Source organism: Pan troglodytes, chromosome X (assembly GCF_028858775.2).
Source record: "Pan troglodytes isolate AG18354 chromosome X, NHGRI_mPanTro3-v2.0_pri, whole genome shotgun sequence".
Taxonomy (NCBI): Eukaryota; Metazoa; Chordata; class Mammalia; order Primates; family Hominidae; genus Pan; species Pan troglodytes.
Window position 1 is genome coordinate 83,576,306 of NC_072421.2, and position 21,509 is coordinate 83,597,814.

The window sequence follows — 21,509 nt, forward strand, 5'->3', positions numbered from 1 at the left end:
CTCAAAAATACTATTTAACTATATACTCCTAAAAACAATCATCTAAGAAACACAGGTCAGTAGATTGTTGAGAACATGTAAAAAAAAGAAAAACACATTGCAATTTAGATAGTTTCTAAAACTGGATCTAAAATATTTAAGTTTCAGTGTAGAAGGCAGAAATCAAAGAATATTTTATCCAGTGTAATTCAGACCAGTGATTATAACTGAAATATAAAATACACAGTAAACAGATGGTGTTCAGCTCTTTTAAAGAAAAGGTAAATTCTTATTTCAATCCTAAAGCAGCCTATAGGCCTGATACTATTGTAAAAAATTTATCCTCAGATAAGAGGGCAGCATAGTTTATGACAACAATCTACCTAAAAACTCATTAAAGTCTTTTCTCTTGGAGTGACATGCATTATCAGCAGAGATTAATCTGATGAGTCTTTAGGTGAATTCCATTTTTAAAAATGCAATAACAGAGGGCTTTGTTGTCATCTGATGAAAATCAATTAGAGGAGGTAAGGCCACAAGGAAAACTAACATCACTCATCACCCACCCCCTGGCAGCTGAAATGATTTGTCTTCCAAGCTTGGATGACCAGGAGCTATAGGCATATTGCAGGGAAATTAATTTAGTTTCTATATTCTGAACTCACTATTCTTGTTCTGGAGGACCTAAACACAAATTATTTTTAATCAAGGTTGATATGTTATTAATACCAAGGAGGATCTTTGAAGAATCTTTTTCTTAAAACTGACTTCAGCATTTTTCACTTGTGTTTGGGATATGTGTATATATATATATATATATATATATATATATATATATATATATATGAATATATATATATTCATATATATATATATGAATATATATATATATTCATATATATATATATATATGAATATATATATATATTCATATATATATATATGAAGGTTACTTATATCATCCTTACTTTCTGGATTCTTTGTCCACTACAAGGCACTGTACTGAATGGCGAAGACAATAAATTCCACCAAACACGGCACACATCCTAGAAAGAGAACAGAAAAATAAGAATTAGGGTAATTGGGTTGAAAATAAAGGTAAAAGTATTTTCTTTTAAGTATTTTACACTTCATAACTGGGATTACAGAAAAAACATTTTGATAATGTATTATTTTCTCTATCATAGTATTAAAAATCTCTCAGAGGCAAGATTAGTAATATCTTGACACAGTAGAGGTGTTACTGATAATAATACAATGCTGACACTTAGAACTGTGAGCAAACCAGAAGTGTCCCTAAGCAAGAGCCAATTATCCCCCGAAAATCAACTCCTGCCTACCTAAGGTACAAAGAACACAAACAGCTTCAAGAGGTAATGCATGTATGACAAACCCAAGAGAAATCACCATTGAGAAGTGTTAAAGAGGAATTAAGCAGGGAAGACTCTGGAAAACTCCTAGATATTTTACTTACAATAAATGTAAACAAAATCTCCAGTAGCCAAAACTAAACTGGGAACTGAAAGCTAGAGCAGTAAACATGAGTAAATGCAGCAGAAGCCCTAGGGAGTGTGTCTATCTCAGTAGTAATCTAAGTGCATAAGTTTTAATGCACACATAAGGAGAGGAGAGGCCTTAAGATCCAAACAAGGCAGTAAGTAGGAAAGGAGATATTTTCTTATAATATCTGGATTATTAAAGAGCTATGCCTCAGTTAAAGGGTAACCAAGAAAAGAAATCCACGTACAAAAAGAGGGAGAAAACAAGCAAAAAAAACCCCATTTTTCTTTGGGTGGATCCCTGAATGGAGGAAGATTACACTGTGTATTTATTAATATTATCAGTAGTCTGCCCTCATACATGTTAGGGGTTTGAAATTATACCACTATATGATACAAGAAACTCTTAGCCAATAAAATATAAAATATCATGAGAAGTGGTTCTGGGTCAGTGAGTAGACTCCTGGACACTTAGGGGAAGCAATGGCTAAAGCTTTCTGGTGGAATAAGACTAACCAAGGCCACATGAGATTGCCACAGATAGAGTCCCTAGATGATGAGTTTATAATCTAAAATTATACAACACATGAGGAAACACATCTTACTTTGAGTGAGCAGACAAAAGAAATAGGATTAAACTCCCCAAAATGTTATTCGGATGGTATAACTATCTGATTGAGATTATAAAATGGGTATGCTTAGGGTGAATGAATCAAAAACACAGGAAAATAATAATGGAATGTCCAGAAAGACGACTATGGTAGGCTGAAAAATGCACTCTCCCATTAAGATGCTCACATTTTAATCTCTGGCTCCTGTGAATATATTACCATACCTGGTAAGAAGGACTTTACAGTGGTGATTAATGCACTGATCTTGAGACTGGGAGATTATTCTGGTGGGTGCAACATAATCACAAGTGTCTGTAAAAGAAAGAAGTGGCCAGGGAACAGAGGCTCACACCTGTAATCCCAGCACTTTGGGAGGCCGAGGCAGGCGGATCACCTGAGGTCAGGAGTTCTAAGACCAGCCTGGCTAACATGGTGAAACCCCGTCTCTACTAAAAATACAAAATTAGCCAGGTACGGCGGTGCATGCCTGTCATCCCAGCTACACGGGAGGCTGAGGCAGGAGAATTGCTTGAATCCGGGAAGCAGAGATTGCAGTGAGCCAAGATCGCGCCACTGCACTCCAGCCTGGGTGACAGAGTGAGACTCCATCTCAGAAAAAAAAAAAAAAAAAAAAAGGAAAGAAAGAGGCAGGGCCCACGCCTGTAATCCTAGCACTTTGGGAGGCCAAGGCAGGCAGATCACCAGATGTCAGGAGTTCAAGACCAGCCTGGCCAACATGGTGAAACCTTGTCTCTACTAAAAATACAAAAATTAGCTGGGCATGGTGGTGCACACCTGTAATCCCAGCTACTTGGGAGGCTGAGGCAGGAGAATCACTTGAACCTGGAAGGCGGAGGTTGCAGTGAGCTGAGATTGTGCCAGTGCACTCCAGCCTGGGCAACAAACAGAGCAAGACTCTGTCAAAAAAAAAAAAAAAAAAAAAGAAAGAAAGAAAGAAAAAAGGAAAAGGAAAGGAGAAAGGAGACGGGAGAGGAGACTGGAGAGGGGAGGGGAGGACAGGAGGCAGGAAGGCCAAAGTCAAAGAAGATGATGTGAAGACAGGAGTAGACGTCAGAATGATCCCACTGTTGGAAGTGGGGCACATGCCAAGGAATGCAGGCAGCTTCTATATGCTAGAAAAGACAAGGAACAGATTCTCCCCTAGTGGCCCGAGAAGAAATGCAGCCCTGCCAACCAGTTTTAAACTTCTGACCTCCAGGATGGTAAGATAATAAATTTGTGTTGTTATAAGCTACTAAGTTTGTTATGGCACCAATAGGAAAGTAATAAAAAGATCCATGAATGTATGGAAATGATGACAGAAGTGGCATTACAAAACAGTGCGGAAAGAATGGAACCTTGAAAAAATGATTTGGAAGGAGAAGAGCCAAGATGGCACACTAGACACAGCCAATAAAAGCTTCTCCCACCAAGAGAGACCAGACAATCAAGTAGACAAGCATACTGCGAACAGATCTTCAGGAAGAAGGCACTGAGAGTGGATATACGGAGAAAGAATGCAGGCCCCAGGGCTGAAAAGGGAGGAGGCCGAGAAGACTCCATGGGGTTGCCAAACACCAAAACTTGTTCCTGGCCACTAGCGGCTCCTAAAGAAGGGGTGAGTGAAATAGGCATAGAATGGTTCACCTTTGTCATGGACCTCTGGAATGCTAGATGCAGGAGCCCCTATGAGCCCCATGGACATTTGAGATGGCAAGGAGAATTGCTCGGAGAGTTGGTAGAGACAGAAATCCAGTATACTTGGAGCCCAGAAGGTTTGGCACGGGAAGAGTTGCAGTGGAGCACAACCAAGAGAGCCCATCCCCCAAGGCTCACCATGCTCCTCTAGGTGGTTTTACCCTTTGTGAGCAACTGGACCTGGAGATTGCAAGTCTATCTTACCTGCAGGATTGGGCCGGTGTGATCTAAACAAACCCCCATGTGCTGATATCTCCTCTGGCCACACCTGCTTTCAGCACAGCCTCGGCTGCCCTGACAAAATCCTTGCCAGAGTTCACTGTCATAGATCATTGACTGACAGTCTCCACCTTCCCATCAGAGTATTTTTGAAGACAAACCTCCCCCAGTGAGCATCCACTTGCAGCCTCCCCTCAACGGTGCGCACTCAGCTACAGCCTCCCCAAGCCACGCTGCCAGGGCCCACATGCATAAGAATCTACCACCACCACATCAGCGCCCATGCACACACAAACCAACCACAGTCCCACTGACACACTGGGAGCCCTTCCCTCAGCGATACCATTGCTGCAGTCACCCATGGAGCCCAACACTGCCCTGCTAGTGTACACTTGCCTGTGCCCCAGCTGCCACAGCACCCATTCTGTGCCTCCCACGCCCAATTGCAGCAGTTTTGCTGGCAGCCCCTGTTGAAGAATTGTTGCCATTGGAATGGGAACACCTCACCTTCTCCAGCACAGCAGGTGCTTGACCTCAATAAACCAGAACAAAGTAGCAGGCCTGGTCCCAGCCACCTAGGGTTAGAGCATGCAGCCCAGGACAGGTGAGCTGAGCCTTGGCCACCTGAAAGTACCCAGAAAGGAAGCCAATGAAATAAACCCAACTTATACCACAAACAAACCTTCAAAAAAATAAAAAAATATAAAAGCAAAAAACCCATATAAAAAAAAACCCGGCAACTTCAGAGGTTAAACACCAGCTCACACAGACGAGAAAGAACCACCGTAAGAATTCTGGAAACCCTGGCATCATCCAGATACCAAAACCTGGCAGAGATATAACAGAAGAAGAAAACCTCGGGCCAATATCCTTGATTATTTCAATAGATGTAGAAAAGACTTTCAATAAAATTCAAAATCCATTCATGTTTAAAATGCTCAATAAGTTAGGTATTGAAGGAACATACCTCAAAATAATAAGAGCCATCTATGACACACCCACAGTCAATATCATGCTGAATGGGCAAAAGCTGGAAGCATTCCCCTTGAATACTGGCACAAGACAAGGATGCCCTCTCACCACTCCTATTCAACACAGTATTGGAAATTCTGGCCAGGGCAGTCAGGCAAGAGAAAGAAATAAAGTGCATCAAAATAGAAACAGAGGAAGTCAAACTATCTTGTCTGCAGATGACATGATCCTATATCTAGAAACCCCATAGTCTCAGCCAAAAGTTTCTTAAGCTAATAAACAACTTAAGCAAAGTCTCAGAATACAAAATCAATGTACAAAAATCACTAGCATTCCTATACACCAACAACTGTCATGCTGAGAGGCAAATCAGGAAAGACCACTATACACAATTGCCACAAAATGAATAAACTACCTAGGAATACAGCTAACTAAGGAGGTGAAAGATCTCTCCAAGGAGAACTACAAACCACTGCTGAAAGAAATCAGAGATGACACAAACAAATGGAAAAACATTCATGCTCATGGATATGAAAAATCAATATTGTTAAAATGGCCACACTGCTCAAAACAATTTATAGATTCAATGCTGTTTCCATTAAACTACCACTGACATTCTTCAAAGGACTACAAAAAAAACTATTTTAAAATTTATATGGAACCGTAAAACAGCCTGAATAGCCAAGGCAATCCTATGCAAAAAGAACTAGGCTGGAGGCATCAGGCTACCTGACCTCAAACTATACTACAGGGTTACAGTAACCAAAGCAGTATGGTACTGGTACAAAAACAGACACATAGACCAATGGAACAGAATACAGAACCCAGAAAAAAGACCACACACCTACAACTATCTGACCTTTGACAAACCTGACAAAAACAAGCAATGGGGAAAGGATTCCCTATTCAATAAATGGTGCTAGGATAACTGGCTTAGCCACATGCAGAAGATCAAAACTGGACCCCTTCCTTACACCATATATATATCTAAATTAACTCAAGATAGATTAACAACTTAAATGTAAAACCCCAAACTATAAAAACCCTGGAAGACAATCTAGGAAATACCATTCTGGACATAGGCATGGGCAAAGATTTCATGATGAAGATGCCAAAAGCAATTTCAACAAAAGCAAACATTGAACAATGGGATCCAATTAAACTAAAGAGCTTCTGCACAGCAAAAGAAACTATCAACAGAGTAGCCAACCTACAGAATGGGAGAGAATTTTTACAATCTATCTATCTAAGGTCTAATATCCAGCATCTATAAGGAACTTAAAGTAATTTAAAAGAAAAAAATCACCCCATTAAAAAAGTGGGCAAAGAATATGAACACACACTTTTCAAAAGAAGACATACATGCAGCCAACAAGCATATGGAAAAAAGTTCAGCATCAGTTATCATTAAAGAAATGTAAATCGAAACCACAATGAGATACCATCTAGCACCAGTCAGAATGGCTATTACTAAAACATCAAAAAATAACAGATGCTGGTAAGGTTGTGGTGAAAAAGGAATGCTTATACACTGTTGGTGGGAGTGCAAATTAGTTCAACCATTATGGATGACTGTGGAGACTCCTCAAGGACCTAAAGACAGAAATACCATTCAACTCAGCAATCCCATCACTGGGTATATACCCAAAGGAATATAAATCATTCTATTGTAAAGACAACATACACATGAATGTTTATTGCAGCACTCTTCACAACGGCAAAGACACAGAATCAACCTAAATGTCCATCAATGACAGAATGGATAAAGAAAATGTGGTACATATACACTGTGGAATACTATGCAGCCATAAAGAAAGATGAGCTCATGTCCTTCGCAGGGACATGGATGGAGCTGGGGGCCATTATCGTTAGAAAACTAACACAGGAACAGAAAACCAAATACTACTTGTTCTCACTTATAAGTGGGAGCTAAATGATGAGAATATATGGTCATATAGAGGGGAACAACATACACTGGGGCCTATGGGTCAAGGGAGGCTGGGAGGAGGGAGAGGATCAGGAAGAATAACTATTGGGTACTAGGCTTAATACCTGGGTGATGAAATAATCTATGCAACAAATCACCATGACACAAGTTTAGCTATGTAACAAACCTGCAAATGTAGCCCTGAACTTAAAATCAAAGTTTTTTAAAAAAGAAAAAAACAAACAAAATACAATTCTGGCGACCCTAAAAGGCAGAGTGTCTTCTTACCTCCACACAACCACACTAGCTCTATAGCAGTGGTTCTTAACCAGATTGAAATGGCTGAAATGACAGACATATATTTCAGAACCTGGATGGGAAGAAAGCTCAATGAGATAGAGGAGAAGGTTGAAACGCATCCAAGTAAAGCAGTAAAATGATCCAAGAGTTGAAAGATGACTTAGCCATTTTAAGAAAGAACCAAACAGAACTTCTGGAAATAAAAAAAATCACTACAGGAATTTCATAATGCAATTGGAAGCATAAATAACAAAATAAACCAATCTGAGGGAAAAAAAAAAAAACCCTCAGAATTTGAGGACTGATGCTTCGAATCAACACAGACAAAATTTTTTAAAAGAACTGAAAAACTGAACAAAACCTCTGAGAAATATGGGACTACATAAAGAGACCAAACCTATAACACATCCGCATTCCTGAAAGAGATGGAGATAGAGCAAGCAACTTGGAAAACATATTTGAGGATATCATCCATAAAAATTTCCCCAACCTTGCTAGGGAGGTCAAAACACAAATTCAGGAAATTCCAAGAACCCCTGTGAGATAGTATGCAAGATGACAATCCCCAAAACACAGTCATCAGATTCTCCAAGGTCAATATGAAAGAAAAAGTCTTGAGAGCTGCTAGAGAGAAGGGGCAGATCAGGTACAAAGGGAACCCCATCAGGCTAACAACAGACCTTTCAGCAGAAACATTACAAGCCAGAAGAGATTAGGGGCCTATATACAGCATTCTTAAAAAAAGAAATCCCAACACAAAATTTCATATCTAGCCTAAGTGTCATAAGCAAAGGAGAAATAAAATACTTTCAGACAAGCAAATGCTAAGGGAATTCGTTACCACCACACCTACCTTAAAAGAGGTCCTCAAGGGACCTAAATATGGAAAAGAAAGATACTTGCCAGCAGAGAAAACATGCTAAAGTACATAGACCACTGCCACTATAAAGCAACCACACAACCAAGTCTACAAAACAACCAGCTAACAATATGATGACAGGATCAAATCTTCACATATCAATACTGACCTTGAAAGTAAACAAGATAAACGTCCCACTTAAAAGGCACAAAGTGGCAAGTTGGATAAAGAAGCAAGACCCAACAGTATGCTGTCTTCAAGAGGCTCATCTAACATGCTGTGACACCCACAGGCTCAAAGTAAACAGTTGGAAAAAGATCCATCAAGCAAATGGAAAACAACAAAGAGCAGGGGATCCTATTCTTATTTCAGACAAAACAGACTTTAAGCCAAAAATCATCAAAAAAGACAAAGAAGGGCATTACATAATGATAAAGGTTTCAATTCAATAAAAAGACTTAACTATCCTAAATGCACCCAACACAGGAGCACCCAGATTCATAAAACAAGTTCTTAGTGACCTACAAAGAGACTTAGATAACCACACAATAATAGTGGGAGACTTCAACACCCCACTGATGGTGTTAGATTACTGAGGCAGAAAAATAACCAAGATATTGAGGACCTGAATTCAGAACACCCTACCCAACAACGACAGAATATACAATATTCTTATCTGCACATAGCAAATACTCTAAAATCGACCACATGTTCAACCATAAAGCATATACACACAGAAAAAGAGCATTAGATAAAACTTAATATTATTGAATCAATTCTCCACTGGAGAAAAATAACTTTTAAATGTCTTTCCACATTACAAGAAATACAAAGGAATAAATTCAGAACCCACTGGAAGCTGTATAAGGTTAAAAATATATAAAGGTTAAAAATATATAAAACAATATGCCACAGGCTATTACATTATCAAAAGCCTAAATAATCCACTTAACCAAAATTAAATGTAATTTTCTATAAAGACCTCCTTTTATGAAATAGTATAATGTTTATGAAATATACTATTACTTTATAATATTAAGTATCCTTTTCCTTGAAAATTAATTTTATGAAGTATTTTTAGGCTAAATGGGGCCTCAAATACATTTAAATACAGTTATAGATGCCGAGATACAGGGACATCTATAACTACTTATAGTAAATCATCAAAAAATTACCTGATTTTCAACAATATGATTTATTAACAGTGGATATACACTATATGGAAAAAAAACACAAGAATGTAAAGAATGTTAAGAACTAGTGTGAATGATGGGAAATATTATAGAAGAAGTTTAATAATGAGACAGAATTGTGATAATTCATTTAAATATCCTCTTAATTTTAAATGAGAACATAAGAAGTATTTTGTGCTCTTGGAAAGGTATATGGTTACATGTGCACATACATTTTTCATATTGCTTCTCATTTGTTTTTCCCCCATACCAGTCTTTGTTAGAAAGGGAAGCTATGTGTAGCTCATAATGGCAGCATTTGTTCTCTGTCACCTCTGTATTTTCTTCATGTATCTTATGCCCAAGTGAAAAAAAAAAGTGATTTGTAAGAAGTGCGACACAAAATGAGTATTGATATAAAGACTCCTCTGTATGCTATTCTTATCAGTCATTCCGATAGTCTTTAAAAAAAATAAGTTTTGGTTGGGGGTGTAAGGATTACTTGGTGTCAACGAGCAATAGTGGAAATCTTTTTTGTTTTTGTTATTTTTATTTTTATTTTTATTTTTTGAGATGGAGTCTCGCTCTGTCGCCCAGGCTGGAGAGCAGTGGCGCGATCTCGGCTCACTGCAAGCTCTGCCTCCCAGGTTCACGCCATTCTCCTGCTTCAGCCTCCCGAGTAGCTGGGACTACAGGCGCCCACCACCACACCCGGCTAATTTTTTCTATTTTTTAGTAGAGACGGGGTTTCACCGTGTTAGCCAGGATGGTCTCGATCTCCTGTCCTTGTGATCCGCCCGCCTCAGCCTCCCAAAGTGCTGGGATTACAGGCGTGAGCCACTGCGCCCGGCCCAATAGTGGAAATCTTTTGTAAGTGGGTAAGAAGCACAGTAGTAGGGAGTTCTTGAGAGCTGTATTCAAAACCCAAATAGGAGGCATTTACATGAGAAGTAGGGAATTACATGTGGGGAAATAACTATTGGCTACATACTGTTCTTTGGGGCACACAGCCAACAACAACAACCATACAAATAATAATCACAACTAGCATTGAGTGCTTACTACACAACAGATGTTTTACATGTATTAACACATTGTATCCTACAATAATCCTATAAGCCAGGGTTTCACAGATTTGGAAACTGAGGAAGAGGTCAAGTGACTTGCTTGAGGTCATTTAGGAAATGGTATTGCTGGGGTAAAAATCCAAGTGATTTGGTCTCAGAGGTTTCTCTGTTAACCATCATACCAACCTGCCCCATTGTCAGTATTATCTTTCTTGGGATTATGAAGGAAAGCAACAGAATCAGATGATCAAAGTTACTCTAAGACTTGTTCTAATTCCTGTTGAATTGCAAAAATTATTACAAAGAGTAAAATAATCCCTCAACTTCTACACATTATTTTCTCTCAAGAAAGTACATGTTTATTCTGTCTGTACATGTTAAATGGATTATGTGTGACTTCATTTTAGATAGTGCAAAAACTCAAAGGAAGTATAACCATGGGAATAGTGGTCTTCAGAGTACCTAGCAAATTATGGCTATCTTGTAATCCATATTTTAAAATGTGATGTATAAGTATACTGGTAAGCTAGAAATTTTTAAATAAAGAAAATGCTGTGAGTAGAAGGTAAATACTTTACCATGATTTTGGGGGAGGTAATAAGTTTCCACATGACACGTTTTCTTCCAGTGCATTAAATGGCAGCCTAACAACCCAAAGGTTAACACGTCTTAGTGAAGGACAATTAAGCAACCAAAGATGGCAAACATCTCTGAGATGTCAGGTAGGCTCCATCTTTGGTGCAGTTTACAGAAGCCATCCTAAGGCCTAACATAACACCTGGCAAGACAGCTCTGTACACCTCCCTTCCAAAGGGTAGTATGCAGCCTAGAGGCAAGCAAGTATAAATTTTGCAGGACTTATCTAAAAAAGAAATCTACTAAACACAGTAGGTAGGACTGTCCCCAAAAAAGTCACTACAAAAATACATTTGAACTCTTTATCAAATTCCATTAAAAACAAACCAAACAAAAAGGTCTGTTACAAGAGAAAAATTAGAGTGACCATTGATCATCAATGTGCTTTAGTGACACCCCAGCTAAAACCGTAAACTGAAAAGCAGAAGTTCCATTCCAACAGTAAGTAGGCATGCCTACATGTCACGAGACACTATAAGGCTTCAGTGATTGCATCTATCTATAAAAAGTTCAACTTTGTTTCTTGTAACTATATTCATACATATGCATTTATCATAACACTATATTTAAAACAACATATTGAGTTTTCTGTCATGTTGTAATGTTGACCTGATTGGTGGCTGCCAGTCTGAAAAAATACATATAGGGAAACCTAAATGCATGTATTTATTTTTATATACACACACACACGGGAAGGGGATCCCAAAAGTCTTTACACACATGTGCATGAACTATAAATGCAGTATTTACACACATGTGCATTTACACACATGTGCATGTGGTATTTACACACATGTGCATGAACTATAAATGCAGTTTTTACACAGGATGGTCTTAGTGCTGTTTACACACATGTTCATGCACTATAAATGCAGTTTTACTATATACTGTAGATCAGATAGCATGTTTGTGGGTTACATACTTATATTGCATATTTATATTACTAAATCATGTAGTAGTAATATAAATGATATAAATATGCAATATAAATATGTAACCCACAAACATGCTATATGATCTACAGTATAAAGTAAATTATCAGAGTTTTCACTTATGCTAACATCCCCCCCTTTTTTTTCTTCCTTTCTTGGTATTTGGTATCTTTCTTTGAGCAGGAAGTAGAGGGAAGGAGAATATTTGTATGGTGGGTGTCAGAAGTAAATGCTGTATTTTGCTGTAGTGGGTCTGGCTCCTGGGAAGGCAAAATTGGACGGCATATGCCATAGCATCATCTCTCCCCAAGATCCCTGCTAAGACTCAAGCTATTGGAATCCAACTCAGCATGGACTTCCTATTGGCCTGAAACAGAATGCTTCCTCAAGAGCAGTAGCTAAATACAGATGCTCCTTGCCTTGTAAACTGAAAATATCAATGGGTATAATGGGACACAACTCCATCATAAGTTGAGGAGTGTACTGAATGTGTATCACTTTCATACCATTTTAATGTCAAAAAAACCTTAAATCAAACCAAGTTGGGGATGATCTTTCATAGGCAATGACTCCTGCAGCCTCAGGAAACAGTTACGTTCAAAACAATCCCAAGCCAGGCCTCATCCTCTGCTACAAGCTCTTGAAACTCATTATCTATAAGGTTTTACTCTATTCAGCAAGGCCATCAAAAAAGCCTTCAAATGAGTGTTCCACTACAACATAGCCTCATTCACAATGATCCAGTATTGCCAAAACAGCAAGCGTGACCTGATATGAGTCATGATGACAGAAGTTGAGTGGGCTTGTTTAGCAAGCAGTGATCACCAAAATCAAAATTACTAGGTCACCAGAAGTCAAGTGTGTAACTTTAGTAATGATGTGCAAATTGCAAAGAGATCAACTCATGGGGGTGATTGTGAAATTAATGTGGACATTCTAACTCTTGAGTCAGACTGCCTAGGTTCCTTTCCCGATTCCTCCCACTTACCAGCTGTGTGACAGTGCTTCAGTTCTCAAGACTATAAAATGGGGATAATGATATCTATTGCATAGACTTGCCACAAGGATTAAATGGGTTAATACATGTAAAGTGCTTACTATCTGCCTGGTGCATGGTAAATGTTAAATACATCAACGCTTTTGTTAGCTATCATCTTCCGTAGCAAAGGAGATAATAATTACAGATTGTACCACCAATGTGGGGTTTGTAGGCTACATTGCTCTTATTGACTGTGTGACAGTCCACCTCCAGGTGTTCAAGCCCTGTAGTTTCTAACAGAATTCAAGCAACTTGGGGACCTGGTCAATTCAACTACCTTCTACAGAGGAACTTGTGACAGTTTTAAGAGAAGTGTTAATGCTGATGGCAACAAGCAACAACATTTATACCTTTATGCACAAATATTTGTAGAACTAGGCCTACTGTGTACCAGGTATAATTCTGGGCACTGGGGATAAAAAAGTATGCGAGACAAATGCTGTCCCTGCTGTCATATAACTTACCTAGTACAAGAGAGAGACAACAAACAAGAAATAAGAGTAGATAGTGGTAAGTGTTCTGAAGATAATAAAACAGGATAAGGTGAAGGTGATACGGGGGTTGGAACATTAGACAGGGTATTCAGGGACAGTCTCTTTGAGGAACTGGTATCTGAGCTGAGACCTGAATGATCAGAAGAAACTGACCACATGAAAGGGTGGAAGAACATTCCAAGCAGAAAGAAAATGAAATTTCAAAACTTGAAGTGCAAACTAGCTCAGTGTATTTGAAGAAGAAGAGAGATGGCTAATGGAGCTGGATCACAGTGAATAGGGAGGAATACAGTAGGAAACGAGGACGCATATAGTTGGGGGCCTAATCATGCAAGGCTTTCAAGGCCAGGGTAAAGATCTTAAACTTTACTCTTAAGTACAATGAGTAGTACAACCAGCAAGTTTTGAGCAAGGCAGCGACATGATCAGATTTGTATTATTTTTAAAATGGGTCTGGCTGCTCTGTGGAGAATTCTCAAAGGGGCAAGAGTGAAAGAGGGGAGGCCAGTTATGTCTGCCATAAACCAAGTAAGAGAAGATGGTGACCTAAAGCAAGGTAATGGCAGTGCACATGAAGAAGTGGAGAGGCTGGGGACATATATAAGACATTAAGCTGACAAGAATTGCTAATAGACTGGAGGCAGAAGGGAGGTGTCTTCCTCAGAACAAGTATAAGGTAATGTGCACATTCATGAAAGCAGTCTCCCCCATGAAATGTGAAGCAATCAAATGCAACTGCTCAAGCCTGGTAGTCTTCCTATACAAGTATTGCTGTGAAGGAATACCCAGAAAGCACTCTTACTCCACCTGTGGAGTGATTATTAGAGACAGCAAATTGTTACCAACCTCAAAAACCACTACTATCTCTTGGCCATTCATCAAGATTACAACTTAATACTCTGGGTACTAATTTCTACATAGGAGGGCACAAGAACAGGTTAGTTTCTGTGCCTTAAGGAGTCATCATGGACCTGGAATAACAGCACTGCTGCTAATTCAAGAAATTATGTAGTACAAGTATCTGAGTCTAGTGGGGCTTCTGGTGTAGATTTCCCACTCAAGGAAAAGGTTGTGGGCAGATGGACTGCACTTTAGGAACTGCTGTCTATCTTGGAAGGCATAATCATCATGCTTAATCTAGAAAAAGCTGTCAAAAAAAACAACACATAGCCTTCAGAAAACTTGCTCCCAAAAAGTGCCTCCTTTTTATAAATCTTAGCCATTTATCTAGCTTCCTCTATTCTTGATGAGACTGTAGATGATACATTCATTATCTTTCAGTTTTTCCAGCTGTCCTTAAATTTAACCTTCTATAGGACAGTCACAATAAAACTATGTATTGGATGACAAAAACAGATCTGTATTAGTAATTGTACCAGGGGTCCAGAATAAATTAGCACAAATTATAGACTACAAGTGATCACTCAATCTTTAAAACATAAAGCCTTCTAAAATACTGAGGGTCAACTTATATGTCTGGGTCAAAACCTAGCCTCCATATCTATGTTTCATAAGTACAGTGACCACCTGGTTTGTACAAGGGCCAGAACCACCGAACCAACTCAATGATTCCTCAATATAGCTTATCACAATGATGTCAATGGACATCATTTCAATGGAACTTTTGATGGAAAAGCACTGGTGTTTCCTGACTACTCTTTAAACACATCATAATTTAAACTAAGCTCTTAATAAAATTGCATTTTTCAGTCTGAACACCCATGCTATTTGCCCCATCTTTATTATCTGCCACAGAGATACCTAAGCAAATTCATTCAAAAATAGGTTTTTTAAATTCAAAAGAAAGCCTTTGGTTCAAACTTTTGGGGTATAGCAAACTAGCCTATAGCAATCCTACTTAGAATCTCTATAAGATTTCTTTTGCTCAATCTCCTTTCTTGGGCTCTTTCTCTGGTTTAATGTCCTGTATGATATATATTCATTTTTGTTTTGAGTAATCCTTATTTAAATCATTGTTCCATTTTGCTGCCCAGTCTTGAAAATTCAAATTGTACAAATAACATAAAGGTAAAGAGACATCCATTTTGAATCCAGATAAGAATATACTTCTTTTACTTCTAATGCTCTTCATGGCTATGTTCAGGATTATGTTGGTTTTTCTGAATGTAGAAACAAAAATATCAAAAGTGAATGTCTTTAGGGAGCCCTACATAACAACTCCTAGATCTCTTTCATGGGTTGAAAAATGTACAGAGACCATCTTCTTAGAAACATGGCCACTCATGTCATTTTCCTGCTTTTTCACAGGGTCCTTGTGAAATAGTCCGTTAGCAAATACTCTTCAGCTTAGCATTTTATTTTACTATCTATAAGCTCTCAGCATCAACAATAAACTGGAAGGTGGGTTGGAAGTGTGTTACTATGCTGACTCTTAAATCATTTATAAAAATGTTAAAAAAAACACAAAAAACTAAACATTGATTCTTGGCAAAGCCTACTGTAAAAATCTCCCCATGCAAGTAAGAGCTCATATAAACCACCCCCTTCCTTCCATATTGTGTTTAAACTGGATCTTTATGCATGACTAAACATTATTCCCAACCCCATGGTGGGAGAACATTTATTTTTTAAAGCAGTCTTTGGTATAAAATCTTCTCAGAGGCTGTTTGGAAATTCAAATGTTCACTGGCTCCCCCTTGTTCATACCTTATTTACCCCTCTCAAAGAACTCTGTTAGATGGTTGAGATATAATTACCTCACAAAAACCATGTTCTTCCCTCCTGTGGGTTATATGTTCAAGAATTTCACCCTTTAGCTATTTTTCACAAAATTGACTGTCATGCCACGGTAATAGTTAGCCTTACTTCTCTGTGGTTTCTGGCCTGTTTCTTGAAACTTCAGAAGGAAAAAAAAAGAAAAAAACTATAGAATACTATATATTTCCTCTGATGAGAAAAAATATATATATTTCAATGCACAGAAAAAGATCAGGAAAGATACACCACAAACTGGCAAGAGCTATTACCTTCCGATAGAGGGTTAGGGGGCTAAGGATGAAACTGAGGAGGATAAATGCCTTAAGGGCACTCTGGCCTCATTTGTACTACTTCCATTTTTAATAGAGATTTTTTAATAATTAAAATTTAATTTAAAATAAAAATATCTCTCTCTGAGATGAGAGCCAGTGATAAAAGAAAGTTTAAGCCTTATTCTGAGTTATTCTTACATAGAATGCTCATACGTTTTACATAACAGTTATTTGCCATTTAATACCAAGATAATCTTCATACTTTTCAGAAGTTTTGGAGAGTTCTGAAATTAACACAATGGGAATACTAATTTGAAAAAATTGGCATTTATTTGAAATTAATACCTGTGTCTGACTACTGACCAAGAGTAAAGACAATTTTCCTCACTTGTAAGCATGGTTTTCTTTTGTAAAAAATTAGTTACAAAAAAAGAAAATGTCACTTTCAACTATACAAAATAAATTATACTGCCCAGTAATTTAAATTGTTTTCTAAGTTAGTACAGTCTTGGATTTTTTTTTTTAAATAAATTTACTTTAATAGGCTCTGACAAGAGTATAATGTTTGACTGTACAAAGCTGTGGCTGAAACTTGTGGTTAGTATCACCAGCTAGCTTCACGATTCCCATACGATTCCTGTATATGCAACTGTAAGAAAATACAAAACTCAGCAGCAAGGAATTTCCCATTTGTCCCATTTTAATTGAAGTTAAAAAGAATATGGGAATCCATATAAATAGTTTCTGAGTAATGTGAAGTACTAAGTCTAATGAGATATTTTTCCTGCTTAAGTTTCAATTATTAAACTGCCACTTCAATTACTTGTTTACAAACTCGAGAAACATTCACTAAAGCAACTTAATATCTTTACAGTATATTATTCAGATAATTGCGTATATCTGGAGTATAATCTAATTCTTTGATGTTATTAACCCCAAACAACAGACATTTAAATCAATATAACTCTAATTGAGTATATTATATCCAACGAGTCAGATTTTACTGAAAGAGAGCATACCAACATGTACTGAATTTCAACTTTGCCCTGGTGACATCAAATTGCACTACAGATAAACTAAGAGTTGTCAAAATTTTTGGCTGGTAGCCCCCCTTCTACATATGCTTTACAAAAGCAATTTTGGTTCCTATCAAGGTACAAATCAGCAGTTGTAATTTTCTTAATCATAGCTGCAAAACAGTATGACCCACTAATAGCCGAACTTTTGACAGCACTATTCAAGATGATTTATGAGTTTGTATATAATTTGATTATTCTATTAATTCTTCTGATTACTGCTTCAGCTAATAAAGTGAAGGTCACTTCCAAAATAAATCTTCATTTCACAGAAAGTAACTGCATCCAACTAGTTTTCTTTAATTAAAAACTAATCTGTATAACAAGAAAGAAGACAGGCTTCAGGGTTAGGGAACCTGTTAAGAGAGAAATATACTGTGTGGACACAATGAAAGTGTCTCTTTATTCAGTATCTTTATTGTCAAAACATAAGAACTATTATATACATATGCATTCGTACTAATTTTAAATTATAAAAATAGGGCCGGGCGCGGTGGCTCAGGCCTGTAGTCCCAGCACTTTGGGAGGCCGAGGCAGGCAGATAATCTGAGGTCAGGAGTTTGAGACCATCCTGGCCAACATGGTGAAACCCCATCTCTACTAAAAATACAAAAATTAGCTGGGCATGGTGCGGGCGCCTGCAGTCCCAGCTACTCGAGAGGCTGAGGCAGGAGAATCTCTTGAACCCAAGAGGCAGAGGCTGCAGTGAGCCGAGATCGCGCCACTGCACTACAGCCTGGCTACAGAGCAAGACTCCGTTTCAAAAAAATAAATAAATAAAATAAAAAATTATAATAACTGAACTGTATTAATGCTTTAGAAACTGAAAACATAAAAGAATCTTTGAAAATAGCTTCCAAATTCATAAGTGCAATATGTAAGGCAATGTTTTCATTTCTAAAATTATGCATGTGGGATTCTATATATGAAAAATGAACAGTAGGTCTTAGCCTTAACTGGAGTTTTTCCTAAAGGTGACAAGAGGCCATTTCTGCCCCTTAAGATAAACACTGGGCACAAGGCCATGACAGGCTGGAGGGAGATCAGAGAAAAAATGTCAAGGGACATTGATATATTATTATTATTTAATCTATTTTTATACACAGAACATTCTGTGTCCTGAATTTAATGCTTCATTTTATTATGTTTTTTAAAGTTCCCCAGCCCTTCAGCTAAGGTTCTATCATCAAAGCTGTTGAGTCATACAACTATATAAAAGCAATAAAGCAAATTAAATATGATGCATATTTTCCAAAAGAAGTAAAAAGTCTCAAACTCAGAAAATCATATACCAAAAGACAGGAAGCTTGAACGTAAGAAATCAGGGAAGCACAGTGATACAGCAAAAAAGCAAGCAGCAATGATGTGTATGCTCACCAATGGCCTCCATTGGTATTGTCACAAACACACTCCTGATTAACTCCCTCACTCAACCTTTCTGCATATCAAAAGATCCTCTGACACTCACAGTTCCTTCTGACTAGAGAGCTCTTCCCTCAAATATTCAAAAACTCATCCATTCCCATCATATTCTGGTATCATTACACACTCAAATGCCACCCTCCTTAGTGGCCTTCGTTGACCATTATGCCCTCTAAAGAGGAATTCCTCCCTGTTCCTGCCAACTGTCACTCCCTGGCCTGTCTATTACCCTATTTGTTTTTTTTCTTTTCTTCACAGCACATTCATTCTCTCAAATTGTATTTGTCTACTGTCTCTCTGGGAAGAGCCTTCAACATCTTCCACAACCAGAGAGTTTCTGTTTTCAGCAGTGTATTCCAAATGTCTACAAAAGAGCTGGGATCAATACATTCAGTATATACTTACTAAATGAATCCTAATTTTTATTCTAAATACGCATAAGATAAAACAGCCCGAATTTATAGTCAATTCCTCCCTTAACTTTTCATTTAATAAAATATTAGTTTTAGCTCTTTTTATTCTAAATATGCATATGATAAAACAGCCCGAATTTATAGTCAATTCCTCCCTTTTCATTTAATATTAGTTTTAGGTCTTTGGTAAGAAATCCCATAACCAGGCCAGGTGTGGTGGCTCACGCCTGTAATCCCAGCACTTTGGGAGGGCAAGACAGACGGATCACTTGAGGTCAGGAGTTCGAGACCAGCCTGGCCAACATGGTAAAACCCTGTCTCTACTAATAATACAAAAATTAGCCAGGTGTGGTGGCATGCACCTGTAATCCCAGCTACTTGGGAGGCTGAGGCATAAGAATCCCTTGAACCAGGGAGGCAGAGGTTGCAGTGAGCCGAGATCATGCCATTGCACTCCAGCCTGGGCGACAGAGACTCTGTCTCAAAATAGAAAATAAAAAAATAAGTTTTTAAAAAAAGAAAGAAATTCCATAACCATTAAACCATACTTAACATGCCTTAAAGTGTGTCTGTGTATGCATACATAGACAAAACTCATATGGCTATCAAAGAATGTTAGAAATTCACTAAGGTACTGGTAGTAACAGACACATGAACCACTCCTACTCTCACGAGGTCCCTCTTGTGACCAAGAGTACGTACTTGCAAGACAGGTTTAGGGCCTCAATCTTTGGACAGGGAAGCAGTCTGTTTTCAAAGAGGACATAGTCAATGGGTAGAAGAAAATTAGATCAAAACTAGTACAAGTCCCCCAGGTCAAAGTTCCTATTTAAATTTATTTTACAGTTTTGTTTTTAAAAAACCTCTGATGTAGAAAAGGCTGATTTTATTGAAATGTCTAGTTTCTAATTTAACATCATAACTGGCACGCTTTAGTCTTGCAAAAAGTAGCATATAAACATATATACTGTTTTCTATTCCTACATTCTAGGGAAAAATGCCTCAACTTTGATGGATGGGCCTCTGAAATCCACTCTCTTATTCCCAGTCCTCACAGAAACTTTGTGATAATACTATTTTTAAAAAACACACAAAGAGACAGAGAGATGCTTTCCCATAACTTAATTTCTCCAACTTATGGATTCAAGTTTATTATGTCTTGTAACCTTCCCCTCATGAGAAATTCAAGTCTTTATCGAGTTATTTGTAGGAGGATCAGAATTTCTTCCTTTGCCAATAAATCATGTAAATATTAAAAAGGCAAAACATATTTGCAACACTGGAAGCCACAGAAGAGTGAAAAAAGCCTGAGAATTTTCAAACTTTAACAACAAACTTGTTTACAAAATGATACCATATTGAGCAATATGAAAGAGCTCTTCTTAGTTTTCAAGTATTCTAGTAGTATTGACACTATGCATAAATTAAGGCAGGGATACTAAGTAACAGGATGGTCAAAGTAAAGACAAGCCTATACAAGCCATTTTTAAAACAAACCAAAATGAATCAAGGTAATTCTGATAAAAATAATTATTAATTTAAATTTTATGTTCTTAATACCTTCTTTCCTATCCAAATTCCTAATCATAGGCATGCATTATTTTCATAAGAAAAAAATACTTTATTTCAGGGGAAAAAACGGTCAACTTGCTATGAGGCACAACCAAAAACAGAACAGCAGTAAGTTAGGGAAAAAAAATAGCAAAAAAATAAACAGAACGCTATCCTTACCTAATATATGCACTGCCAAAAATAGACCAGTTCGATTTGCTTTATGGAACTAAAAATGCGTAAAAATCCAGACCCACAAAGAGATATAGTTCACATATCTTAGATACTATTTTTTCATCCAAACAAGAAATCTAAAATTGTGTTTTCTTTTTTCCTTAAAACATAAGGAAACACACATATCAGTTGTTAATAAGCCAAATTCCACCTAACAAGATCAATAAAAGCTATCACTCCTAGATGATTTACGGATCTACTATGAATTTCATGCTTAGTTTTATAATATAGTGGTCTTAACCTTGATGGTCTGAGAGGCAGTATTGTACCCCAATCCCATAGGAGAAAAAAATGGTGTCACAGTGGGACCCATGCAGAGACTACAGCCTCTCATCTATGCCAAAGCCTGTAAAAACTCTAGGTACATCCCTGGGAATGAGTCACATGTGAAAACGCATCCACCATGTATGCTGACATAT

General features: G+C 37.7%; 1 protein-coding gene across 10 annotated transcripts in view; it reads right to left on the bottom strand.

The window, feature by feature from the left end:
* Positions 1–21,509, bottom strand: part of CHM (CHM Rab escort protein) — a 187,764-nt gene that overhangs the window by 49,983 nt on the left and 116,272 nt on the right. For all 10 annotated transcript variants that reach the window (XM_024353228.3, XM_001146272.5, XM_063804190.1 and 7 more), the window contains one exon: positions 948–1,025. In XM_024353228.3, the coding sequence (XP_024208996.1) occupies positions 948–1,025 (78 nt within the window). The remainder of the gene's footprint in view (positions 1–947; positions 1,026–21,509) is intronic.